This window comes from Syngnathus leptorhynchus, chromosome 9, assembly GCF_054491065.1.
Source record: "Syngnathus leptorhynchus isolate UIUO chromosome 9, UIUO_Slep, whole genome shotgun sequence".
NCBI classification, from domain to species: domain Eukaryota; kingdom Metazoa; phylum Chordata; class Actinopteri; order Syngnathiformes; family Syngnathidae; genus Syngnathus; species Syngnathus leptorhynchus.
Window position 1 is genome coordinate 11,951,127 of NC_141203.1, and position 26,998 is coordinate 11,978,124.

General features: G+C 43.3%; 2 protein-coding genes across 7 annotated transcripts; one reads left to right on the plus strand and one right to left on the minus strand.

Moving 5' to 3' along the window:
- On the plus strand, window positions 1–25,826 carry rprma (reprimo, TP53 dependent G2 arrest mediator candidate a). 4 transcript variants are annotated; one of them, XR_015067250.1, is made up of 4 exons: window positions 1–250; window positions 490–595; window positions 3,413–3,491; window positions 25,463–25,826. XR_015067250.1 is itself a non-coding variant. In XM_085920029.1 (4 exons), exon 4 carries the CDS (start codon window positions 20,504–20,506, stop codon window positions 21,113–21,115), a length of 612 nt encoding a protein of 203 aa, XP_085776155.1. In that variant the 5' UTR covers window positions 1–250; window positions 490–595; window positions 3,413–3,491; window positions 20,482–20,503; the 3' UTR covers window positions 21,116–21,416. The 4 variants fall into 4 exon arrangements, 2 of the variants coding, with proteins under 2 accessions (XP_085776155.1, XP_085776156.1); XR_015067249.1 differs by lacking the exon at window positions 25,463–25,826 and adding an exon at window positions 3,871–4,027; XM_085920029.1 differs by lacking the exon at window positions 25,463–25,826 and adding an exon at window positions 20,482–21,416.
- galnt13 (polypeptide N-acetylgalactosaminyltransferase 13) lies at window positions 4,585–19,587 on the minus strand. 3 transcript variants are annotated; one of them, XM_085920026.1, is made up of 13 exons: window positions 19,255–19,587; window positions 18,125–18,403; window positions 16,860–17,028; window positions 15,465–15,631; window positions 15,031–15,238; window positions 14,727–14,897; window positions 14,476–14,593; window positions 13,727–13,907; window positions 12,496–12,635; window positions 11,681–11,779; window positions 11,279–11,413; window positions 8,428–8,562; window positions 4,585–5,479 (listed from the first exon to the last, which is right to left on the minus strand). In XM_085920026.1, exons 2-13 carry the CDS (start codon window positions 18,264–18,266, stop codon window positions 5,339–5,341), a joined length of 1,806 nt encoding a protein of 601 aa, XP_085776152.1. In that variant the 5' UTR covers window positions 18,267–18,403; window positions 19,255–19,587; the 3' UTR covers window positions 4,585–5,338. The 3 variants fall into 3 exon arrangements, with proteins under 3 accessions (XP_085776152.1, XP_085776151.1, XP_085776150.1); XM_085920025.1 differs by lacking the exon at window positions 8,428–8,562; XM_085920024.1 differs by lacking the exon at window positions 4,585–5,479 and having other exon boundaries at window positions 8,209–8,562.
- Window positions 25,827–26,998: the final 1,172 nt, after the last annotated feature.

Consider the following 26,998-nt stretch of genomic DNA (forward strand, 5'->3'; position numbering starts at 1 on the left):
GCGCAGGTGGCGAACGAAAGGGGCCAAATGTCGGTCATCGTTAAAAATTCCTTTTCAAGCCGACTTTATCGAGTAAAAATTAACATTATTTGGATAGGTCCGACGACGCTATTACTCTCACTTATTTCCAACCCAGCAAAGTATTTATTCGCCACTTTCAGAGTAGCAACAACTCGCTAGCTTTGGCTATCATACCCAACCCAGCTAGCTAAAAAGGATGGAATTTTCCTTCAAACAATGAGCGTCTTTGGTGAGTATAACTTTTATTCTATGGTTACTTAAGTCCACTTCACAAATCCATCACACATCACCCTTCCATTTTATTACTCAAAAGCAATTTGAGCTCTCCCAACTTCATTATTGCTCGTACATGTTTTTCTGTCGGCTCATTTTGAATCCTGCCCACTATAATTTGATTTCACGTGCTCTGGTTGACCTCCTGGGTTTATTCCACAAAGCAATCCTATTTTTGTTTGTTTTTTTCCACAGACTGAGACAGATGCAGATGACAGCTGCTGTTGGTGCTGTTTCAATCCAATCATTCATTTTCTTCACCGTTTGTCCTCTCAGGTCGTGGGTGGGCTCGAGCATATCTGTAAGTTAAATATAGATTGCTGCCAAGTTTTGCAACATTACCTTACTTCTGTGTGAGGCTGTGCAGAGACTCTGTGCTTGTAAGTGGTTGCCTTGCTCTGTTGGTCAAATGTCACTAGTTGTTACTCCAATTAGTGACATTGATACAATAATAATAAACTATTAATAGTCACGACATCAATCCATGATTAAAATGGAACAGATAAATTTGATTGCAAAAAACAAATACAGCAATCATAATACAACGAATATGTGTTATTGAGGTTATCCGCTTGCTTTTGAGTGGCTCCTCATCTAAGAGAATCGTGTTCAACACACTTTTTACCAAACCCCCACCGGCTGTGTCTGTGACAGCCGAATACAAGGAGGAGGTTCATGCAGGGGCTTGTTCTTGTCACACGTCAGGAGGCAGCTGATGTGAAACACGGTGCCCGAAACTATGCAGATGAGCTGGGGACGGGCATTTTTGCCTCTTTTATAACTCCCATTGACATTTGGCAGATTGTTCTTCATGAGCACATGTAAAAATGTAAATAGGAATATTTGTTATAGTTTGCAGACGTCAGCCATTTTATTTTTGTTCTTGTTTGACCTTCTTTACTGGAAGTGAATTTTTAAGGCAATCGTAGTAGCCCAGTCCAACTTTTGTCAGCCATAGATCACAAAATTCTTTGATGTTTGCCTGCAACCCATTTCATAAAAATAGCCCGTGTGATCTTGTGATGGGCGGATGTGGAGGGGATTGATTTATTAATCCAATCAGAGCCAAGTAGAACATGAGATGCACTTGCGCTCCTCTCAAAATCAGCCATCATAGGAGGTCATTCGCTGAGTGGATCGGCAATCATATCGGACAATCTTCTCTGGTTTTCTGGCTTCCTTTATTATCTTCACCTCAAGACTAAATAAAACATCTGCTTTCCATTGTATCACTTTTAATATTCTCAACCAGTGTACTTTAACACATAATTATTAAAAAATCCAGTTTGCCCAAATTGACATTAAATACTTTATCAAGCACATAATAATAATAGCAATAATTAATAATAATGTGCTGTACTGCAATCCCACATTATTGAAGCGTAATAGATGAAAAATATTTAGTAACGTAGCATTCCCCCTTGCGCTTGCTTCCCAACCGGTTTGATGTCAAAAATAGCGAAGCGGCTGTTGAGGCAAAGCTTTCGATTGATTAGGGTCACAATTACCGCTGAAAGCAACAAGGCCCCTCAACCTAATCACTGCTTTTGTCACCTAATGGAGATGATCACATTGGAGATGCTTGTAAGGGGCCACTTCCATCCTTCAAATCAATACAGAATTACGCAAAAGCCGCATGCTAGAAAATGATGATTTTTCTTCTCCCTAAATAGAACGTAAACCCCGCACATTTCAAATAGCAGCCGCTAAATTAGCAGACAAAGACGCACTGACCATTGTGCGGAGGGACAGTGGAAGGCAAAACAAAAATCGACATCGTGCAGTTGACGATTAGCTTGTGAGGAATGCCGAGATTGCGTAAACTTTGCCGAAGATGCTCGCTGTGGAGCGAATAGAAAGAAGACGAGTGTTTGATTATCCTCCCTCCTTCCCCGACCCATGATTGGATTCACTTACTTGATGGACCCTGTTATATTGAAGCCGAGAGAAACGGCAACTCTGTAAAGAATACAATCAAGCGCATCAGGCACAATTGGACGCAAAAACGTACAGCGTCGTGTTTGGAGTCAAGGCACGGAAAGTATATCAAGGCGGTCTAATGGATGTGCAACCCATGTGCTCAATGTTTTGAAAGACGTGTGCGCCAAAAACATCTTAATGAAGGAGAAATATATTTATCAACGAGGTTGTTATTGGCTGATATTGCGTTTGTTGACGGCTACCAACCGAGCCGCAAATGAGGAGCCATTCATCAATGCAGCAGGCTGATTTGTATCTCTTGAAATGCTTCAACTATTTGGAGTCCGTCTAAGAGACAACATTCACCTAGCTAAAATGAAGAGAAATTCAAAACGGCATCGTTCGAACTTGATTGATGCAATTGAAGTCGCTTAGATTAGCTTTACCTAAAAGTAAGAGCGGCGACTTTTCAAACATGAGCTCACGCTTCGGTCACCATGGTGAGACGTTGCGATCATGCTCCACCTTGGCGAAAGGCCCAGTGAGTCAAACAAAGTCCGAGATAAGGCCTCCATTAGGGCTATTATTTCAAAGCATCACACCCTTAATGGACTCCCCCGGCCCCAGCCGCGGAGCCGCTATATCTTATCCTCACAGGCCTAGTTAACCAGCCTGGGTTTTGCTTCCTACAGGTGCGAGAGCTTGCCTCGGCGAGTCCCGACAGAGCGCCCGCGGGGAGCGAGGTGCGGCGCTGATGTGCTGTCAACTATTAATAGTCCCGCACTACCGAGGTTTACTTTGTAAAGCGGAAAGGGTAGTGGCATTCTGGGGGGAGTAATTAAAAAGGCAACTTTTGAGTGCTACCTTTTAAGAAACAAAAGCCAGAAAGGTTGCGATACAATGTAAAAGGCCAATTCTATTCCTGACAAGTCGTTTTGGCACGCAAAGGCAATGATTAACACACACACACATCCATTTTCCCCGCTCAATGTTGTGTATAAAACTTTTAATGGGGCCACCAAGTTACTTGCCGTCATTTTTGGGCATTCCACCAATATTCTGCCAGTAAGAGAGCTGTAAGATCTGACGTTTGGTGAGACTTTGGAGAAGCTGTCAGTCTGCGTGTTCCGAGACAGTTTGTAAATGCCGGATTAAACTCTGGAAAGACAAGTTCAATCTTGAAAATTTCTTATTTCAGGTACTTCTGTGCAGCTTCTAATGCTGTGTTCATGACGCCGGATGAAATCCATCAAGAATGCAAAGCAGGAAGTTTGGCGGTGAGTTTTGCATCTAAGTCTTCAATGTCCAAATGAGAATAATCAAGTCTATGAATGTGGTAATGATCGCTAATTACATGACAATTATTTTAATTTATTAAGATATATTCATAAAAATATTTAAATTATCACAAAGTTTTATTTGAAATGCCCACAACAATAACTAGAGTTGTTTATTTTTTTTATTTTTTTACATTTTAGGGAAGGGCACACAAACATTATTTTTACATAACTAAAGTTGTCAATGCAGGATGACCCTCAAAATAATTCAAAGCGGGCGGGTATTGAGCGGCGGGCAGCGACGCTTCTGTTGAAAAATGTTCAGTCACGTCAGGACAGCTGATGGACCGCTGACTTTTTAATTATACTTGTGCTTCAGGGAGCTCCAAAAACATTTCTCCAGAACATGTTCGAAAATCTCCGCAGCGCATCTCCTAGCAACAAACGTCGCTCAATAGTTGCCATGGGAAATACTTACCCTGAGACGTTATTTTGCCTCAAGTCCTGTCTGACTTTTGTTTTTACTGTCAGTTGGCTCTTACCTGTTTTGTCTTGTTCCCTTGGGGTGGGATGGAGAGGGGGGGCACGCTAAGTTGGGGGGTGTTAGCAAGGTGGCTAGCACCTGGGAGCTTTTGGTAATCGGCGCCCAATCAGCTCCCGCTGCAATATCTCGGGCGTCTTTCTGGGAACCATTGCTTTCTCCTCCCATCACGGTAAGACAAATACTGTCCTTGTGTGCTCCTTTTGTTGTGGCGCTTTTGTTTTCTTTCACCTTGCAGTAACAATTTGAGTGATTTTTTTTTTCTTAACCCCTTGATGCCTAAAATAGTTAAAACAAATGCATGGCAAGACTGGAAAAAAAGAATGTGCATGATGTTAAAAATGTCAGCAATGAGAGCTTGCCTCATTGCTGACATGAGCTACTAGCTCTGAATACCATGTTGTTTTATAGTTACTGAAAGACAACGTGATATTCTGTGTGTGTTTTTAATCCAAATCAAACGAGACGGGTAAGGTGCTCATCGACGCGCTCAAGGTTACTTGAAAAAGTGTTTAGTGAAAATCAAGCAACATTCGAGAAAGGTTTGTGGTTTTGAACAATATTTTACTAAAATTAAAGATGTCATGGCATTATCAAGTATTGGTACACGGTATCGGTGACTTACTCAAAATAAGTATCGGTACTCTGTCTGAAAAACAAACAAACAATGATAATATTATTATTCCACTCTGTTGCTGCTTTTGGTTCCAACCTTAACCTCCAAAATGTTTCATTTCAATATGTGTATATTCTCACACACACACACACACACACACACACACACACACACACACACACACACACACACACACACACACACACACAAATGATAAAAAAATCACAACTGATATATCATGAGCAGATATTTTTGGGGGGGTTTGTCAAATATTGACATTTTCATCTACCATCAATATCCCGTCTTCACTTGACTGCAAATCACCGATATGAAAGGAGGATGATTTACTTTTACATCAACAAGGATTGTAGCAGGACATCAGACAGTCTTGTACATTTAAATGTAGACGTTTTTTGTTGGGGTTTTTTTTCTTCCCTTCGTCATTACTTGTCCAGCAGCAAAGCATTGGTTTTACGACTGCTGTTTGCGCACCAGGCAGCCAATTTAATTGCCAGTTGTGCAGCTTGTTATGTAGCCCGAAGGGCAGCATCTCTTGAACCTGAAATGAGGTGTAAAAGGTGCAAGATGGCCGTGTGCTAGACTAGAGGGTTCTCTATCAATGACCAGGGAGGCAATTAGCAAGGCTGGAGCCACCCGTTGAAGACATGGAGAACCTGAACCACGGCGGTATCAGAGACTCAGCGTCATGTTGCGGAGCAGCCACTGTTGGGAGCGGCTTCCGTTGCAGTTCCTCAGGCTGGGGACCATCTTGTCCTCCTCCAAGGGCATGTCCAAACATTGGTTGCTGTTGACGTGCAGCAAAGTGAGTCTCTGGAGAAACAAGGAAACAGCCACATAGTATTTTTTTAGTTAATGTAGACGCAAACACTTTCAACCTCAAGTGTCACATCTTCACGAAATCATGCTGACGAATGGACTTGCTCCGTATTGTCCATACTCAGCTTCTCTTTTCTGCTGTCATTTCCTTGGCATGCTCCAGAGGAGCCAGAGGAGAAATAAGTGCTCTTAAGACGTCCAGATGAGAAAAACAGAGCCGATGTGATGAGTTAAGCTTAAACGCAGCACGACAATGTTCCTCACGTCGTTTTAAGCTCAGGGGCCCACGAACAAGCTGAGTGGAGCGTTTAAGTGAATTCCCTCACAAGTAATTTACAATTTTACTCCCCACTGGAGTAGCTTTACTTGACAGAATCCCAAGCATTGCCTCTGCCCTGGAAAACAATTTGGGGGCGGGGCAGTGGAAGGCATCATTGTAGTTTGGGCATTTTTGCAAGAATGTATTAAAAATATATATATATGTATATATATCTTTCCGGGATCTGTGCGTTGGTCCTTCATTTCACTCGACACCTTTTGTGTTCAACATAATTGGCCAGTAAAGCTGATTCCAATTCTTCGTCTTGATATGACGCCAAATGATCAAACTGGCATTTCGGCTCTTTATTAATTCAAGATTTCCTTTATTATTGAGAGATTGCGCTTGGACTGTCGGGAGATAACTCAAACCAATGTGCACACACAGACACTGGAGCTATGTTTGCACATGGGTCATAAAACGCAAGAGCCTAACCTTCTCTACCGGGATACAAAGAAGTGCACACACATCATGAAGTCGGCAATACGGTGCTTTTTTTTTTTTTCCCCAGCAGCTTTGTTCAAACAGAAGAACAAAGGGAGCAGGTGTTGTACAACATCACAAACCTTCCGAATAATCCTCTCCCCCTGAAAAACTAAAAAGGAGAAGAGCACTCTGTAGAACAAAGATCCCTGCTATTGTTAAAAATATATATGTGGGTGCGGTTATGCGTTTGTTTGTCAAATCTCATTGTGGATGCTAGTGTTGTTGTTTTTCTTCATTAAAAAATCTACAGCAGAAGTTTATATTGGGTCCTTTTGAGAGAATGGGAAATATGAATTGCCTTTTCTATGATTTCAATGGGGAAAGAAGATTTAAGATACAAGTGAAAACGATTAGTTAGGATTGCCATGTGTTTCAATGGGAACCATTGCTTTGGTTTGTGAACGTTTTGGTTCACAGAACAAATTAAATTTGTATTTTTTAAAACTATTTAATTTTAAATAGGAGTTACTATTTGGCACAAAGTAGTCTGCTGGTCTTTGAATGCCATGATTGTGAAATTGTTTCCGTGATCTTTATCAAGGCGTTTTATAGAGGCTTTTTCGCGCAATAATGAAAAAGCAGAATCCTAGAAAATGAAGAAGGAGAAACATTTTTCCGGGTTTAAAAGAAATGTATGGAGGTCCTGTCCTTTGCTCATAATTATTTCATGTCCCCTCTCGGGGAAGCGGAAACTCTCATCTCAGCCTCGCGGCGAACCGAGCGGCGTCTTTTCGGAGCAATCCGCTGAATGTGTGCGCAGCTGAACTCGGCTAATTAAATGAGGACAGGTTCTGACCGTAAGCCCCAGCTGAGGAACATTATCCTTGGTTGCCCGGCAGCTCACATGAATCACTGAAAAGGCTTTCCTGCGTAACGCGCGTTCGTGCCGACTTTGGAAAGAGCCGCTCTACGAAAACGACCGGTTCCTTTGTCTCGCCGCAAAAGTCTCGTCGGCTCTAATGGCGCAGAGCTCTGAGCTCTCCCTCTTGGTACACGGAACTAAGAGTGAAGGCAATTCAGGCCATCAAACAGCAGGTCACTTTTGACTGCTCTGACACACACTAGCAACCATGGGAGATCCTTACCCAATTTACGCAACCTGGACACAAAAAAAAAAAAAAAACGCAGCCAGTCAAATTGCTCTTTCCATCTTTTTTCTTTCCTTTTTAACGGCACAACAAAACACCATTCCGATTCCCGGTAACACATCGGGGGGTAAACAGAGCTGCATAGACACCTGGCTGGAGAGAGACAAAAACAGACAAATGCTGCATGTAAATGAGCAAGCAGAATGCTGCCGATAATTGGCATTGGTGGCTTTTATAACACGAGCACGGCGTACAGTTTGCGCAGCTGCCGATGGCAAAGAGGCCTGAAGGACCAGGTCCACAAAAGGCACGGTTCAAAATGAAGGATCACTTCAAAAGAACTTGTAAACAATGGTCAGCCCTCCTTTCAATCAACCTCGCACACAAACAATATTGAGCTAAAAATAAACACGCCCTCACCGGCAGGCAGCAAGTGAATTTTCAACGTTAAATATTGATGATGGTAAAACAAATGTCAAATGAGATCTAATTTAGCGCGACGACCGACAAAAGCCTTCGTGGATAGCGTCGGACACGCTGAACCAGCTCAATGGGACATCTGTCATGGCTTGGTGTGCCTCTGTTTACATGCCTTCTCTATGAAAGGTCATCACCAAAGGCTCCTTAATGCTTCCTAAAAGCGTTCATTCGAATTAATACTTGAAAATCAACCTCACCAAAACAGACGATCTGTTCGCACCAAAAACACCAACGCGAGCACAAGTCAGATTTTGGTGACTAGACGGCAAAGCCTAAGCTAGCGGCTTATCTTTTTGTACTCTGTCCTACACAGACGTATAAAGATTGTTTCGCATTATTTGATCTCTGTCCTTGAGCAAGGCAACAAAGCCCAACCGTGTTTCAAGTGTCCACTGTCGGTTAGTAACCCAAACGACTATTCTACTTTACGAAGACAAGTGCTACTCTAGCACTCTACGCTAGCTACTTTCTCTTTACAATACTGCTCACCTCGAAAGCCGTTCAGAGCCGGCTGAAGCTTAAAGAAAATAGTCAGTGGCGCTGTAGTAGAGGCGTTTAGCAACCTCCACTTGTGTTAAGTTGTGCAGGATCCAGGCCTGAAGGGGACTGTTGTTACAGTACTCCACAGTAGGGCCGAAGGTGCCGTCCTCGAGGCGGCTGATGGTCAGACACGACTGGGTGATAATGTGGAGGAAGGTGTGCTTCTGCGGCCAGCAAAAGGGAAGGAAAGTCGTAGTGTTATTGACAGAATGGTTCCACGCTAAATAATGATTTTGGGGTTTTTCTTTGCGTTTCATTTAACCTCATCAGTTCAAACTACAAGATTTTCGTGTCAGTTTTGGGTGATAAGACAAAACCAAAAAAGCCTCATGAATAAAACACTTCCACTCAACCTTCTTTAAGATACAGAATGTTAAAACATGCAAATCACCACGAGGCTCTCGCTAATGGAACACAAATTGTAATGTATTTTTCGGGTTTTAATAGCTTTCCGGGCGAAGAACACAAATGTCGCAGCCGTTGGAAGTTAATGTGTTATTTATGCAAATCGTTCACTCTGCAGGGGTTAATTGGAAGGACTGCGATGTCATTGAAATGCGATTTGGAAATGACTGTATGAAACGCACTGAACTGTTGGATGTAAGCCTACTGTAAGTAAGCTTTGGAAGTCACAGACCTCAAGGAAATCAGGCTCCGTCGTCATATACAGCAGCAGCTCGAGGGAAATCATTTGATCCCTCCTTACTTGATTCTTTTTTGGGAGGGGTCATCAACTCCTCTTGTCTGCCAGTAGATCGATACCCTTTTTTTATTCTGGAGGCTTGACATAAGCTCCAGAGTTGGGTATTATTCAGAACCGCACAATTCAATTCCCATATCGATTCCCTCGGTCTCAAAATTTTAAATTGATTTGAATTTGATTCAGTGTGTCCATTTCCTGACTTGGGTTCACGCAGGAATCTAAAAGTGACTGAAAAGTTGAAGGCACTGGCTTTATGCCGGTGTCGCCAGTCTGTTGTTCTGTCGAGCGTGAAGTGGATTGTTTCTGTACCAATCAAGAGTAGTATTGCATTGTGCCACACCGGAACAAACATGGGCAGCGATGCAGAGAGACCACCTTTCAGCAACCACCGTCTAGAGATGATGCAACTCAAAAGGAGCTTGGTCCAGGCTACACTTAAAAGTGGGTCACCTCCAAGTTTTTCCCCAAATGTCCCCCATCCAAGTCAGTCAATTCCTAAGACCTCAAATGCTTTGGGTCTTGGACACGGCTGAAAGCATATCTGTTGTAGCGTGAAACTATTTAGATGACATTTAGTCTACCGGGTTATTCAGATGGAAGTACCGTACCATCGTGATATTCCAGATTTGGAAACTAATGTGGCTGCTGGTGCTTGAGTGACAGCAAGAGGGTGAATGCTTCGGGGCATTCTCAAAATCAAGGTGCTGCTCATTATCCTTTCTGGTGGAAAAGCTACCCTCCAACCCACTTTCACAGTCCACAAGACAGTATAGCCCCTGTAGTGGCAAACTTTTCTTAGCTTGACAGAAATCTCTATTAAAACTCTGAGAAATATAGGCAACTTTCTTGAACCAACTCAAAGGCTTTCTTCACATGTGATCCAATTGGTGAAATGTTCTTAAGGGAACATTATTGGCTGAATAATATCAATAGGATCACAGTACTACATCTCCACAGTCTGAGAGTCTTAACCAAAGAAGATATTTTCAAACAATGTTTTCCTTGGAACTACGGATAGACTTCAAAGGCACAATCGAGTCAACTGTTGATTGTCTAAAGACGGCAATTCAAGGCAACATGGGAAAACCAAATATCAGCTCTCTCAGGAATCACGCCTCTAAAAATAGACAGCAGACTACTGTTCAGTGCTCCAAGGAACATTTAATACCATCTTGTGCCTTTTTGGAGATAAAGATCTTCGACACAATGCCTGGTCTGATCAATCAAAGTCTTTGAGGGACCCTTGTGTCCCTCCTCCTGTGTTGCACAAAATATCAAAGTTCTTGTGGGAGTTGCATGGCCCACCACCGCCACCCCCTTCTCCCTGTGGATTTGATATCTCCCATAGACTGATAAATTCAAAGTAATTTTAAGGTTGTGACCCAAGACGAAAATTGAAATTGGCATTTATGAAGCCCCACAGGACCCCGGCCACTTTCGGGCACAGGGTGGCTAAAAATAAGCAATCTATCCTGTCTGTTTTGTATTCAAAACACACATCGACCTTGATGAGTGCACTTATTTATGATCCCTGCTGAGGTCATACGTCTGTCTCCCATGTGAACAACAAATAAATGGATTAGAATATGATTTAGTGTGCAGGAAGACTCAAGAGGAGAGATACAAACGGCGGCAGAGTTTCTATACTTTGTCCTTAGCGTTGAGATTTAATTTCAATCAAAGACTTTTATAAAAACATGGTTTGTTTACTTGTTGCTTTTTAAATAGAGCAACATTTTCAGATAAAAATCTGGTGCATTGGAATCACCCCTTTTATTGTTCATGCAAGTAAAATGTTGTTGTTTGAAATGGATTTCCTTCTGAAACGGCACCAAACAATTTCTCTTCATTCTAAAAGGTGCACAGGCTTGCTATGACAACAGAATCTAATGACCACCAAGACTCCACACTGTGTAAGGAGAAATATGTCACTATTTAGGTTTCACAAATTAGCACCATTGGGGGAAATGTCTGTCAGGTGATGGATCCTATTGCTTACCTCAAAATCATATTCCCATTTGCCAATAAACTGAGTGAAAGAAGAGAACACACAATGGGAGAAAACAGCTGCTCCAGTAAAATGTGTGTTTAAAAAAATAACATAACATTCAGCACCACCTGCTGGTCAAATGACTAGGAAGGCATATTTCATTCAGGGAAAGTATCCAATTTCTTACCTCAGCATCATACTGAAACATTTGATTGCCCTTCATGTGGTGACACTTGAGCATGACGACAGGCCCGTTGAGACGGGAGACATCTAAACAGAGGTCGTCTGTCCGAATTTCTTTGTCCGCCGTGTATGAGAACACCTGAAATCAAGTCCACAAAAAGAACCTTCAATGATAAAATCTATCAATGTGAAATGTTCATATTGCTCCAAGTACTGAAAACATGTTGGGGTCAATGAAGATTAGGATTACAGCTGTCAAATATATTTCAAAACGCTGTTAAGTGGCCAATAGTTCGCATGTTGCACAGAAATGTTTAGTATGTGTTTTATATGACTGTTAAATCAATCAATAATATCAATGGTAAGCTATTAATTGATCGGAGAAATTTCCCAAGTTATTCCTCACCTGGTTACCACCCATGCCGTGGCAGTTGAAGAAGCCGACTTTTTCGTTCTCCTTTCGTCCCATGTTGTCGACGCATTGGTTGGTCTCAACGTTCCTGATCTGTCCATATCAAACATCGTGACAAATGATTGTTGAATCCGTACCCAAACAGTTGCACAGCTGGTCATTTCTATAAAACGCTGACTACTGAGAACACATGTCCCAATAGTTGCCTTCACCACATTTGACCGCAGCTGAGTCGGTTTCTTACCGCCTCAACGGAACATAGTGTTAATGTTGACTTGGCAACATTATATGGCCATTATTTCCTGGGTGAAGAAAAGTCGATACAGCATTGAATTTCCAAGGACACCGGTTGGAATCTCGGGTGGATTAAAGGCGAATTTCTGATGCTGACTTTTAGTTTTACAGTTAATTACATTGTGCGCTCAGTCCGAGATATACTCATGTAGCGGTTTAACGCAGACATTAATTGCTTAGCTGTCTATTTGACATTATTCCGACCAAATTCAAATATGCATTATCATCGTGTTTAAAATGCATCTAGTGTACTCGACTGTGCAACATCTTTTCCCAAGTATTATATCACCAATGTGCTCGTAGCAATACACCTCCCTCCTGTACATCCCGCTGTTTGTTTATCATACAAGTACAAGCCAAACACAGAGGGATGTCGAAACCTATCTCTTAAGCCCTCCTTAGATTCCATTTGTCCCAAAGCAATAAAATAAGCAAAGATGTGATTCACAGCGCCGTGAGGCAGTGTACCAGCAGCGTCGCGGGAAGATCACAGGACAAAAAAAAAAATCTCATACTTCACCAAGTGAGTAATATCTTCGAGGGATCTGGGAATCCGGGTAGATGTTCTCAAGATACCAGGAGAAAGGTTTGCACTTCAAGGCTGCACGGAGGGCTTTGCGGGAGGAGACGTCCCCGTAGTTGACGCGCATCACACCTGCAGGCGTAATTTGGACTTTGAGATTCAGCACAAGTGCATACAATCGGATTTGAGATGCTGGCTTGACTTTCAAGTTGTTCTACTTCTAAAACAATTGTACCCATGGGAAGTAATGCAAAGTGTGTCGATTCATTTTAGGCTTAACTTTTTCACTGTACGACCCTTTAAAAATAAATGGCCGACACATAGTTGAGAGTGCGCAAGACAATACTGTCAGCTAGTGGCCTTTTGCAGGTATTGCCGGAATCAACTCATTCACTCCTGTCGACGTTTAGATTTGTCAGCACACTATTATCGGGGGGAAATTTAATTTCAAATCAATTAAGATGAAAGCGAAGGCCCTTCTTATTTTTTTGCCCCCTGGCATCTCAATTTGTCTTTGGCTCCCTCTTGCTCAGTCTGCGTCTGTTGCGAGCATCACATGTTGCGGATGATGAATAGCTTCTTTGATCGCAAAACCACCAGTGCAGCGCAGGGACCAGGAAGGAGATGTACTTTTAATGGCAACACGAGACGCCGATCGTATTCCCACATCACTCCCTTTAAAGCCGCCGCTAGAACCGGTTTAGCGATTGAGGGACCGCGCTGTGCAGAAGCGTTCATCCATCACACCACCCCCACCCGTTAGCCCGGGTGCTAAGGTGAAACAGAAAGGTTACAATTTGCACTTTAAGATCCAGCTGATTTAGTGACTATCCCAGGAAGGTTGGCCGGTATCTAAACCATTTAAGTGGAGCTTTCCGGCGGAGCCTAGCTGGAGGCTAATCACATTAGCGAGCGGACAGATGGTGGGGGTGCTCCTCTCTCAGTTTGCACCTTGTTCTTGTGTCTCCAAAAGTGGGCGAATTTTGTCGTGCCCCAGATATTGTATGCCGAGTATGATCGTTTACAGGAGAGGCCTGACGTCACATTTAACCTATTCTAGGATGCAGCAATCAAATATTTTGAGAATCGATACTCGCATTTCACTTTGTTATCTGTACATTTCAATGTGTATGGCTTTAAAAGGTGAGGCCCGGTCTGGTGAGTGCCGTGGGTGTCAACTAATGAGTGTAGACTTTGCTAGCTGTTTCTGTGTGCTGAGTAACCTGGTGATATGATATAGAAGAAATCTTTGAAATCATCCATCCAGACTTCTGCCAGCCGCCTGTTGTTCTTGTTGATGACTTGACCCGTTCCGCCGGGGAAACTGTAAGGAGTAGCCTTCCGGAAAACGTGCCCAACATGGGAACACGTGACTATCTCCAAGGAACCGCCACACTGCCAGATCTGAACAAACACAGTGACAGTGTAAATTCATTATTTGTGGCAAAAAGTCAGAAAAAAATATAACATCACTTCCTTTTGACAAAACCCAACTTTACTGATTCATCGGTTTACCTTATCATAAAATATTTGGTCAATTAAAAGGGGGGGGGAAAGCCTTCAAATATACAGAATGGCCACAACAAGGATTAAATGTCACCATGGAGATGGAGAGGCTCATCTCTGCCATCTCATGATTGAGATCCTCATTAGATACATCAAAGATGTTTCAGAGTATCATCAACTATAGCAGTAATGGTGGAACTCCATAAATTCAATGACGTTACTGCCAAGTTTTCTTTCTGCTTTATTTCCCTCCCACTTAGCAAAATCGATTGGAAACACGGCAAAGCAACAAAAAGGCGAGAGAGGCGTTTTTATGTAGTCTGCTTAAAAGCCTGTAGATGGGCTTTCATTTACATTCAGTGTCAGAAAGTTAAACAAATGGCCCCGCGACTGTTGCAGCAAAAAAGAACTGCCGATAATTGGAAAAGACAAATGTCTTTTCACTCTATCATCACATGTCACTCACTCTGAACGACATCTCCAGGTTCTCCCCACCCCAGATATCCATCCCTGGATCATAGCTTCCTATTTCTTCAAAGTATGCTTTGTCTATGGAGAACAGCCCTCCTGCCATGGTGGGAGTCCTGAGGGAAACCCACAAAATTAGACTTTTGCGGTGTAACGCTAATGTCATCCGACTTCCTCTCTTGCTCTGATGAAACGATTACATTCAAGAAAGAAGTCAGTCATCAAATGAAAGACCAGTACTTTGCCTACCTGACAGGAAGCGTTCGGTCACCCTTACGTCGATCCATCTCCCGCTGGGGCACGGGGTACCAGCGGAAATTCAGCTTCCAATTGAATCCACCGTAGGTCATATCTGAGCCTGCCATGTATTCAAAGTTCTCGTCGCTGATGACGTCGATGATGGGGCACACCACCGCAGTCCTGGTTTACGACGACAACAAATGTGAATTGGAATTTAAGATTAAAAGTGTACAGCTTTTGTAAACTTCAGCCCCTGATATTACAAACCGTTGATACTTCATGATTGGATGGATAAATTCAATATGACTCCTACCTGTCCTCTTTGATGCGGGCCAGCAAGGGTTCCAGCCATCCAACGGTACACTCGCAGTGAGCGTCCAGGAAGGTGATGACCTGACCTTTGGTGGCAGCTGCCCCTCTTAATCTGGCTCTGATAAGGCCTGAACGCTGCTCCATCCTTAAGATCTTCACTGGCACTTCAAGGGTCTGCACATAGTCCTCCAACTTTTTCCCTAAAAAGTCTGGAACACAACAAGATCCACTTGAAGAAACAGAGAATCACTCAATTCAATCAAGCACTTCTACTTGGATTTGGATGATTGTCCTTTTAGAATCATTTATTTACTATTATATGTTAACATCTCAAGAGGGCAACGACAGTTCAGTCAAGAGTAAATACAGCTTCCTTGAATTGAATAATACCATTAGAGTAAAACCTTTAATTGAGGTGACGAAAGTAAGACCAACCTCTCTCACTGAAGTCATCTACAAGCACGATTTCCACAAGTAAGCGTCTGGGAGAGCGATTGATGACACTGTGGACTGTCCGCAGTAATGTGCTCCATGCCTCGTTATGGAACACTATGACGATGCTCGTATTTGGCAAGTTGTCTGGGTATACTTTGGTCTTGCAGCTGATTCGATAGAAAGAAAAAGCCCAAACAATTAAGTATATCAATGAATGCTACACGAGTAACAGGACAAACTGAATGTCTTGATTTGGTTTCTTGATTCGTAAAGTCATCGTATATTTTGCTTCTGAAGATACATGAACCCCTAGGAGAGCAAGAGAAAACTCAAAACCCCCCATCTGGGAGATACAGAACTTGAGATTTCTGAACAGAAGTCACTGAAAGAAAGTGGAAAATACAAAAGCTACATTGACTTTGGCACCAATTCGTCCTTGGCTAGCTGAGACGGATGTCCATCAGCACTGACAATTGAGGTGCAGGAATTGGATGATTCTGAATACAGAATGAGTCTGGACAAGCAGGAGGGCACCAGGGAGTGGGAGGTATCGGAGGGTGTTAGAAGTCAGCAGAGCAGGCAGCATTGCTACTTTAGTCCTGCCTATTCAGAGTGACACCAATGAATGACACAACTAGGCCAGGAGGTTGCCCTCCAGCACAAAACCGTGATTGCCATTCAGAGTCAGCCATTTAGAAAACCTGCAGCTTTCCAAGCTGTTCAGCACATAGCTGCTGAGGACAGACAGTCTGACCTTACAAACAAACAAATCAATCATTTTGTAAGAGAGACACGTTTGTAAGAAATGTACAAACAAGGATCTTAGATGGACCTGAACAATTGGAGCAGGAGCTAGGAGTCTAGATCGACATCGTTGCCAGTAAGTCGACGGTCATCTTTCATCAGTCCTTTGGAATTTACCCGGGGATCAAAAGGACAAGGGGGAGGAGCTCGACTCTTTTTGGAGTCATAACCTTGAGGAGCAATCTTAGGTGACTCTGGCATGTCCAATTTTTAGAAGTGCTTTGGGCAGACCTTGGACTTTTCACAACTGACCTGAGAATGCCTTTGTGACCACCCTGGTGGAACTGGAGGAGGCAGTATTATTTCCTGTCCCTTCTACTGACGCCTCCGCGACGCGGTTGAGCGGAAGCAAAGAGATGGGCGAGCAAAGATAGAGTTGCCGTGCTACATAAATACACTTTGGACGTGAGCGATTGCTTCGTCGGGACTACACGTCGACAGTTTTTTGATAACTCAGTGACTTTGCATGAAATTGCTGTCTAGACTCAAATGAAAGTGATTTTATTGATACTTACTCTGCTCATTAAAAGGTAATATGATCTCACTATAGACATTATTAATAGATGACAAATCAATGAACATGTCACTCACCCGTCCAACCGGACATCCGGCAAGCTTCTGTTGAGTGCAATCATATCGCTGGCCATCAGGTTGAACTGATTTATCTTAAAGAGTTCCTTCATCTTCTCGTGGTCCTCCTTAGGGATGTTCACAGACTTGCCCATCTCGCCGGGACCCTCGTGGTTACGAGATATCACGGCTGAAACACAACGCTAAAATTCACGGAGCAAACCCATGCCATTTTCAGATCGACACACTCTCATTCAATTTCCCAGTTACTCTCGCAGCCAAATTGCTGTAAAGCGTCAGAGGAGCACCATTAGCCCAATGTAAATAAATCCCGTGGATTTATGACGACACTCCAGCTCTCTCTAATAATCTCTCCGAGCAGACGCACTGTTTGCAATGAAAGGGGGGCACGCAGCTCACATTAGCGCCATGGCCGGAGGTTAAGAGGATTCTCTTCAACCCTCCACAAATGGAAATGCGCTGGTGTCAGCTGATTATTAACCTCAAGTGATTTTCCTTTATTGCCATCACTGCATGCATACCAACCTAAATTTGGTGGATGCAATTTAAGAGCTTACCAAAAAAAAAAAGCTTTCCTTGCATCTGCCAATCAACATCTAATCAATATCCTCATTGAGTAGGGTGCCACCGTAAGGAGTTGCGATTCAAATGTACTTTCATTCATTACAGTGCACTTTTTTACGACTTCAAGAAGACTCAACTTCGGTTTTTATGACTAGGGTAGCAGTCGACACTCAAAGCGCAACCTGTGCAAGACGATAAATGATAGTCTCATGCGCGCTGTTTATTTCCCCAGCAAAACGACTTAATGTTCCCAGACATTTGGATCATAATTAGTGTCAGTAACTGGCAGCTCTGCCTCAGTCCAACCTTCAAAGCTGCTTAAAAATCAGCTTACTGGAGGGCGTGTGGGGGGGGAATAAACATCCTAAGAGGACCAAAAACACAAAGAAAGAGTACAGTATTAAAAACGGCAGCATTGGAGTAGTTGCTGGGAGTAGCTCAGAGTACAAGGACTTGACTTGGACCTTGGAAAGTCGGGAATGAGAAACCGGATTAGGCATTTGTGGCCGTTTGCTTTCCCAGACCTGCCGAGACGGCCGTAAACTGTTGACCTTTCACGGAACGTTTGCAACCCATGCTGCCATTTCCCATCATGCAGCTCAGTTCATGTCAGATCTTAAAGGTCTTATCTAAGCGACTGCTGTCATTGCCTGTTTAACCCCTGAAGACTTAAATCCCCATCAAACCTTTTTTGGACTCACCACGGAGGGCAGGAAGCAGCGAGCGGTCCTTCCTGTCGTCACATTTGTTACATTCGCTGAAATAGAGCAACAGGAAAACGTCCACCAGCACCCAGACTAAAGAAGTGGTCAAGACCACCTTGCAGTAGACAAACCGCCGCATCAAATCGCCTGAATGTTTGCCGGCCAGCCAGCCAAAGCGCTCAGGAGAGCTCGGTGTGCTGGTGCGTTGGTGGAGATCTGAAGACGGCGGGAGGACTTTGGAAGGAGACTGGACAACTTTGAACAGCCGGCATCATGCTACAGGAGAGACGGAAGACACAAAACCATTCAGAATGTCGGACTGCTTACAGATAGACATTACCCACGTCTGTGACTCGTCATGTATTTACTAAGTCCTGATTGTTTTATGTTTGGGCCATTCGATTTCAACATTACTCGAGTCCCTCAATTGTAATAAAGTAGTGCGCTATTCTTCTTTTCATTTTCTACTTCATTCTATTCAGAGCAAAGCTAATACTAGAGAAACTTTCATGTAACCTTTGCCTACACCCATACCAACCAAGTGCCAAAAATATGCACATACTCAGAAATTCTCAAGGAATTTAACATTCAAACTCTCCTCCTCGTTTAAATGGCTGCCCTGGCCTGTACTTGATATGGGAAAAGTTGTCTGGCTCGGACCACTCGCCTTAAAAAGGACAAGCATTGAGATGTTTCTCATGCATTACCCGAGGTGAAGAAGCACATTCATCTTCCTCAATTTTGAGTATCCAACAGGACAATGCATTACCATATTGGTACTAATATTTGGAGGAGAAAAAAAAATAGCAACGAGTACGCGCCCTGCCAGGAAAGAGGAGGAAGAGGAGGGAGGGGATTATGGAGGAGATCCCATTAAGTCCATTAAGTAAATAGAGTGAAGCTTCTTTTACCCCCTCTCCTCCGCCAAAAAAAAATAAAATAAAAAATATTCACACTGATTATCCCGAGTGTGCGTGGGATTTTTCCCACTGCGCATCACCCCCCCCCACATTAAAATCACGTCACATGCTCTGTGCAGACATGGTGCAATGTGAAGGAATTGCCTCTGGAGACAGATAGGACGCGCGTCATCACGCAATAATATTTGGACAAATATCCACAATTACCTCGTAAGGAGTCGTCAGCGTTTGCGTGAACTGCCAATGAATGAATCCTCCCGTGGCGTGTGAAATGCACACCGCGTTGGTGTCCGTCTCAGCACATAGTAAACAAACCGGTGTGATGTCGTCGCCCGAGAGGCGCTCACCATCATCGCGGCACTTGCACGGACTCCTTGGCACAATCTCGCCGCAGTCACTTGCTTCGCTCCTTTATCAATATAGCCGCTTCGTTTTCGGATGATATATGCAAAACCGGTTTAGACATGCACCCCCCTTACGACTAGAACGCTAAGCGCTGAGAACAGAAGAGATTCACTCGGAGCGATCTATAACAGCTCCACATCGACCCGTTAAATGTCTCCGTGTCGCGTTTGTGATTGGTTGAGACCACCGTCAATTTTGGCAATCTTCTTGAAGAGGCGGGGCTTAAGACCGTGTATTTATTTCTTCACTTTTACCCACAAATACAAACATGCCAAATGTGAATACAGTACCCTAAGTCTAGTAACTGCTGCTATACGTGTTATTAATATTAAAATATAGAACAGCAGTTTTGGCAATGCAGTATACAGCCTGATTAAAATATGTGCAATGCAATTAATTGAATACCCCAAGGAATTATTCATTCCAATAATAGCTCTAAAACGGTAGGTGGCAATATTGCCCTGCAACAGTCTTCCAGCTTACTCTATTATTTTAAAAAATACACTTGCCCTTATACAGTATGACATTTAATAATGTGAAAATGTCAGTTGAGACATTGCCCTTAAAGGTTTTACAATTTAGTCTGGAAGAAATTAATTTACTTGACACTATTGCTCGACAAAAGTGTTTTCAAATGGGAACAGAAAGTCTGTCAAGAGCATGGATGGGGGTAGTAATATTGTTATGTTTTGGAGCCACAATAACAAACATTTTGCTGTATCAAATTAATACACTGTGTTTCTTCAGGTAGTTTTCATACATGAATTTAGGCTTTTGTTGCAATTTTTTACTCCCTTGCAGATTTTGGCTAACACTGACCCCTATTTGGAATTGTTCATAATTAATCATAAAAAATAATTAATCATAATCATAAAAAAATCCATTAGTGTTTCGGTTTTACTTTATTACAGGTGAGTGGAATAATTCTGTACTCCTGTCAGTTTAAAAAAAAAAAAATCATTATCAATAAAAAAAAAAGTCATTAAGAAAAATACAATCACCTCAGTTGAATCATTATATTTTACACAGGAAGGCCAGTTGACAGGACAAGATGACCTCATGGGGGCGCTCATGCTATATGCCCGCCTTAAAGTCAGGCAGCGTGTGTGCGTGTTTGTGTGTGCGTAGAAGGTCTCTCTTGCTCTCTCTCTCTCTGGTGATCCATTGTGCTTCCAAACTGCGAGGGAGACCACACGAGATGCAAAGCCGTCCAGCAGAAGACCTTTGTGTCAACTTCTCTCAGTCCCATCTTCCTCATCCACATCACTCAGGATCAACCTTCAACCCATCACGCCCACCTCCAACTTGGAAAGTTGAATCGTTTTGGAGAAGGGAAGAGAAGAGAAAAGTGGCCATGAACGCCACGGGCTTCAACCACACAGACGGCAGCTTGTTCAACAGGACAGAAGGCATTCTGTGCTGCAACCTGTCGTCGGTGGTGACCGACCAAGGTTTGGCGGCCGCCTCTCCGGACGAGAGGAGCCTGTTCGTCATGCGGGTGGTTCAGATCGCTGTCATGTGCGTGCTGTCCCTCACCGTGGTCTTCGGCATCTTCTTCCTGGGCTGCAACCTACTCATCAAATCCGAGGGCATGATCAACTTCTTGGTGACCGACAGGAGGCCGTCCAAAGAGGCCGAGGCGGTTATCGTTGGAGCCTACTGAACTCAAAACCCCGGGACCAAGACTTGGGACCTGTGTCCGTGCATAATGAGATTACCCGGGAGGTAAAATCTAGTCACTCCTGCGGGTCCTTTTTTTTTTAAGAGGCTGATTTGTTGATGCAGTGAATACACTGTCGTAATGTTACAGTCAGTTAGCGGCAGTCCTTGTAAACCATCATTTGAATGTTGATGGAAAAAGAAGCATCATGTAAATATGTACTAAATGTGTTTTTTTGCATACAATAAGCACAAGTGTGTGTGTGTGTGTGTGATAAATTGGAATAAATCGACTCTGCAATTAAACACTTGACACAGTCTGTTTCTGTATAGTTCCGTTTTTCATTTGTCTCCCCCAAATCTGTGAATTCAGAGGCCGACTGTCGCTCATTTCACGTTGGAGCTATGCAGGAGTTCATGATTAGAATATCGGAAGAGTCCAAAATCTGTTCAGTTGCTGACGTCACAAAAAGCATGCACCTCTATATTTATTTAATGTGGAACACGCCACATATTTTTTTTAAATGAATTTTGACATCTGTTTGTTTGCTTTCAGTTTATCCACTTGGAAGTGGTTCTCATGCGATCCGACTGTAAATATTAACAACTGTTCTGTGCAATCATTAAAAAGAAAAACATGGAAAAAAAAAATTTATGAGAAGATTTGGCCGCGTACCTCCAACACGTTTTTGCGCTCCTTTCATTTCAGCTCAGCAGTAAGCCACTTGTACGTTATTCAAAGCTCCATAGGCATAAAAGAGGTTGCTATGGCGAACCCAGTGACATTATTGTCCTCGTCACAAGCGACATGATGTCAATATATTGCTGCTTCACCAAGATTCGACTCAAGTGCCGGCCAACACTTGTCATCATCTAAAGTCGGCAAAATGCAAGGAACTGTGTTTGTGTGTTACGTACTTGTGTCCCGTCTGGATGAAAATGTTGGTGATGCACGTCGCCTTTGCTGCACTTCAGCTCCCCGGGGACAAAGCGGGAGATTCCGACACGGTTTTGACGGCTCGGCTTGTCAGCCGCGGGGCGATATGTTGCAGTGTGATGGCTCACATATTCCACGTGTCACGTTGACACTGAAAAAGTCAAAATCAACTTTCAAGACAGTCTCGCTTTCCTCTCAGCCTCTTTTTTTTTTTTCCTAGTTGGACATGTCCTTGAATTTATTCCCTTCATGGGAAACGTAGATTAGTGATGGGTGAGTACTGATAACAGGTATCAATATCGGGCCGATACCAACCTTATTTCAAGGTATCGGGTACTCGTAAAGGATGCCAATACCAGCTATTGATACTTAAAGCAGAATGCTAAATTTGACAGTCTTACTTGCTATCGCTGAATTATTACGTGTGTAAAAATAGATTAAAAAAATCTTTGTTCAGAATTATTGGAAGTCTCGTCTGAGCATGAATTTTTGAGATTTTTTTCCTCCCTAAAAAGAATTTCATCGACGTGTCGAAGTTACAACTTTTATTTGCAACCGGTGGGTCTTTTCAATGTGCCATTCTTTATAGCCATGATAAATTGAAAATAAATATTTCCAATTTCCAGCTTACAGTTGACATTGTTGTTTCCTCGAGGTGCCATGTACCCTTTTATTCCCTCTGCAGTCTCCCAGGAGGGCGGAATGCGGAGATTAGGCTGCAATTGTGGACATTTTCCTCACGTCCCCGGCGGTCTCTTGCTACCGCCAAGCTCACACACTGACACACACGACACGACCGCGATATTACGATAGATGTAAGAGATAGCGGCAGCATTCACTCCGTCATCATCCCGGCGTGCAACAAAGCCATGTGTCCGCAGGGCTTGTGAGCCATCTTTAGGAATGTGTTCAAATACACAAAACATATCGAGATGCACACTTCAAGTGTTATGTGGCAGTATGATCTCACTCGGGGTATTCTCCATGGGTCAAAAAGCCAGTTGCGCTCCGCAGCGACAGCCACCGCAGGGCGTTGATTGCGAGCTAAAAAGAGGCTTCGGGGTCCTGACTCGGGAGCGCCTGATTGGCTGACTCACAGAGGGCCAGTCGATGGAGCGGATAGCGACTAAAAGCTCGGAATAGCAGGGAGGCGGACGCACCCAAATGCCTCCTTTTTCTTCGCAGGGAAGCTGTTTTTCTAAAACAGGTGTACTTTACGCTTGGCTCGTTTTGATTGTTTAAAAGAATAAAGGAAATCAGGAAACATCGCAATCAACAGATAAATACAATTATTGCCTTCATTGTTTTCCGGGGTTTTTTTCTTTTCACAGCAAGCAAAAAATTCAACCGATGCCGTTGTCGAACAATCGTTAGCGCCTTACCGAGATGCAAAGAACAGCAGAGAGGAGAAATTAAGAATTAAATTACCGTTTCAATATGGATGATACCTCCAACAGCATGCTCGATAATCATATTTGCGTAGTGCACGAGGCGGCCGAGAGTCTCATCTGTACCATGAGTGCATGTTGAGTGCTGTAATATAATTCATACGGACAACATATGCAACGTGCATCGTGAATATTATGCGCTCGTGAGCACTGGAAATTAGCCATCGGAAGTAATAGCGGTGGCTAACGACAAGCTCCGAGTTTAGAGTGCAAAGTTGCAATGACAGCCTTGAACTGGAATGCAATATTCATCAACATCTCTATCGAAAAAAATCCAATTTACTTCAATGGATATTTTGCAAAATAGACTTTTAGGGGTGAAAGTCTGAAAGAAAAGTCAACTGCCCCATGAGAATGGGTAAACAAATAGAAGCTCAAACGGGTCAAGCTAATTCTGGAGCGCATGACCCGCTCATTAGTCATTTCAGCCATGCAAATTGAAGGTTCTAAAAGTAATAGGGCGTTATTGACCCCTTCCCAAATCCATTTGCTTTCTTGCCCGAGCATACGGTCCTGCATTATTTAGCGGCCCGAGAGACAACAACCTCTAGAAAATGAAAGTAAAGCTCCCCCGTTTTGCGGAAGGCTTCGTCATCCGCCATTAGCGGCCGAGGTTACGGCCTCTTGAAGAAACCACAATAAACTTTGGTCAGGGGCTATTTAACTCCGCTGCGGAAGACGGGACGAGAACTTATCGCCGGTATAAATAATATTTGACAAGGTCTGCACACTTTGTTCCAAGAGCTGGCTGGCTCGTTATTATATCGGTAAAATCATAAGAAGCGCCTGAAAATATTCCTTCTTCAGCTTAGCTAAAACCTTCAGCTTAAAGATGCCATTAGCCGTCATTTTATAAATCCAGTGAAATGTACTCTAAACATACAGGGGGTTGTTAAATTAAATCTGCCGCACCTCATGACCTCATGCTGTTTAGAATTTATTTATTTCCATGTGAGGTCAGCACAGAGATAAGCGTTTCCACAATATCATTTTATTACAGCATTTTTTATGTTCAAGAAGTATACACAAAAAAAAAAAGTCAATAACAAAATAATAAGAGATACAAACACAGCAATACTGACACAGTTAGCCCGGGCGTGGCGACACGCTTCACGAAGCTTCATCTATCCATCACGACTAAAAAGCCTTCTGGAGAGCTCCGGGCTGAGCAAAGCTACGCCGATGAGAAACGTTCTTTTCCGACATGACGCTCGCAATCGGCGCTGACACTTTGGACCTACCTGCCGAGGAGCGGTTCCCGGCCTCGCCCCAGCTGTCACATGCGCTCACTTTCCCAGCCAGTCCCGAAAGACCTTTGGCTGAGCTAGTCTTTACCGCCAGGCTGTCGTCAAGTCGCGGCGATCGAATGTTATTATCCCCCAAATACGGTGCCACCTTGACTGACGGCTCGAATTCGTTTGGTGTCCAAACGTCTTCCTATTGAAACTCATTCAGTGCCGTTGACGGTTATAGACGTCAAAGATATTAACTGGGTTGGCAGTGAATGAGTTAATCCATGATGGTCCCGCAAAAAAAACACCGCCACCGCCAACGTACCAATTTAAAAAAAAGGCAAAACTAAATCGGAAAAAGTGTTGGACTGTTTTGAAATGGCGTTTGCTCTCCATTATAATTGACAGGCTGTTTGGAAATTGGATGGATCCGGACTCCACGGGGAGCACAACCTCTCAGATTGCACTCGGCATCTCGGCTGCATTAGCTCCAATCTGATTTGCCAGCTGAGCAAAGTGTCCTGAATTTCTTGTCTGATGGTGTACCTTGAGAATTCATGCCTAATGGTGCACCTCCTGCTTCTGTCACAGCTCATGAGCGTAAGGCCGGGCCGCTGTACGGCAAAACCTCTTCGGGGTCATGACTTATCGAGCTTCCTCCAAATGCTTCTCTTGGTGCCGCGAGCTGGCTCTCCCTCAGGCCCGCTTCCATTATCACGTGCTTTCGTCTGCAGGCGCTACACGATCCCGACATCGGTGCTTTGACCCATGGCTGGTGTCTATGTCTTGTGAGGAATCGGCGGTGGAAGTCGCCGTCGTAAAGTCTTCTAATCTGGTATGATGTGACAATGACAATACTTTTCTTTACGGGTTTTGTCCGTTCTGTAAGCATCAGGGCTTCAAGTAATGCTTATTTTGATCATCAAGTCATCTGTCGACGAGTTTGTCGATTCATCGAGGAACTGGGTACTTTCTTCCAAACCGAAACATTATATGCAGAATGGCAGGTTTGATCTGTGACGTAATATCCCAAACTACCAAAATCCTAACAGAGGGATACCTAATAAAAGTCACTTTTTAAGATATGGCAAGCTGCGACTTTGATATTTGACTTTTCAAATAAATCATATTTCCCGACAGATGCAAGGGGGTGACGAGGTGGGCAAAGATAAGCAGTTTGCACTGACGGGAGAGATTGATCATAAACAGATGGCGATCATAAGAGAGAGAAAATCGAGATTCTCAAACGGAGGGGAGGGGAAAGCAAAATGCCGCCCATTGGGGTTAAAGTTAGTCACTCTGCGTTAGAATCATTCACTTCACAAGCCGGGCGACTTAACTGCCTGTGAATAGGATGACATTCGCAAATGTCACATCAAGCTGCGACCGCTAGCTGTGCTAGGCTACGTGCGCTAGGCTACGCTTGCTACACTTTAACTTTCAGGTTTCCAACATCAGTGAAGTGATTTTTTTTTTTTTTAGTTAAATTTATAGCATGTTTGTTCATTCAAATCTATATATGTAGTTTTTATTGTTAAAAAAACCCAACAACAACTTTAATTTGGGCAGCTTTGCTACGTGCTACCACTATGCGTGCGACAACCCACAGAGCAAACCCACACCTTACGCCGCAGCAGCTGTCCCCCCCGATCCCCATCAGGCCCGACACTGCGGGAGGCAAACGGACCACCGCGGTTCTGTCGTCCCTGCTGCTCAAATAGGGCTGAGTCATTCAGCAGCTTTGCTCCTTTTATTCCTTGCTTGCTGTCAATCTGCGTTAACGCGCAGGCGACGTTCATTAACTTTGGAGCTTGATGTGTGTTGTTGAGCGACAAGCGGTTGGATGTTGAGAAAGAAGCGTTCACCGTGTCCATCAAAAGCATTTTTTTTCCCCTATTATTGCGTTTGTTTTTTTTTTTTTTTATTACCATCCGTTGAAATATAATTAGGGAAATAGTAACACCAAAGTCATGATGCAAAAAGATAAAATACACCACTCATTTCAACCATTTCAATTTAGCCAGAGGTTAATATTAAATTATAAATAGTATTATTTATAATTTGATATAAAAATATTTAAATGAAAAATATGTATTGAGCATTGGCCTGTTTATCATTAGAGAATCCGCTGTAATAATTCCACTGCAGTTATCGAGAGAATAAAAGTCCAATGACCCTTTTAAGCTTTGCTCACACGCACACACACACACACACACACACACACACACACACACACACACACACACACACACACACACACACACACACAC

What these genes read in the sequence shown, in the direction of transcription:
- rprma (XM_085920029.1), top strand. Translation starts at nt 20,504, where the DNA reads ATGACCTCATGGGGGCGCTCATGCTATATGCCCGCCTTAAAGTCAGGC.
- galnt13 (XM_085920026.1), bottom strand. Translation starts at nt 18,266, where the DNA reads ATGCGGCGGTTTGTCTACTGCAAGGTGGTCTTGACCACTTCTTTAGTC. An exon ending in GACCGAACGCTTCCTGTCAG is followed by an intron (nt 14,594 to 14,726) that starts GTAGGCAAAGTA and finishes GGTTTCCCTCAG; the next exon opens with GACTCCCACCATGGCAGGAG. An exon ending in ACCTGGAGATGTCGTTCAGA is followed by an intron (nt 13,908 to 14,475) that starts GTGAGTGACATG and finishes GTGTTTGTTCAG; the next exon opens with ATCTGGCAGTGTGGCGGTTC.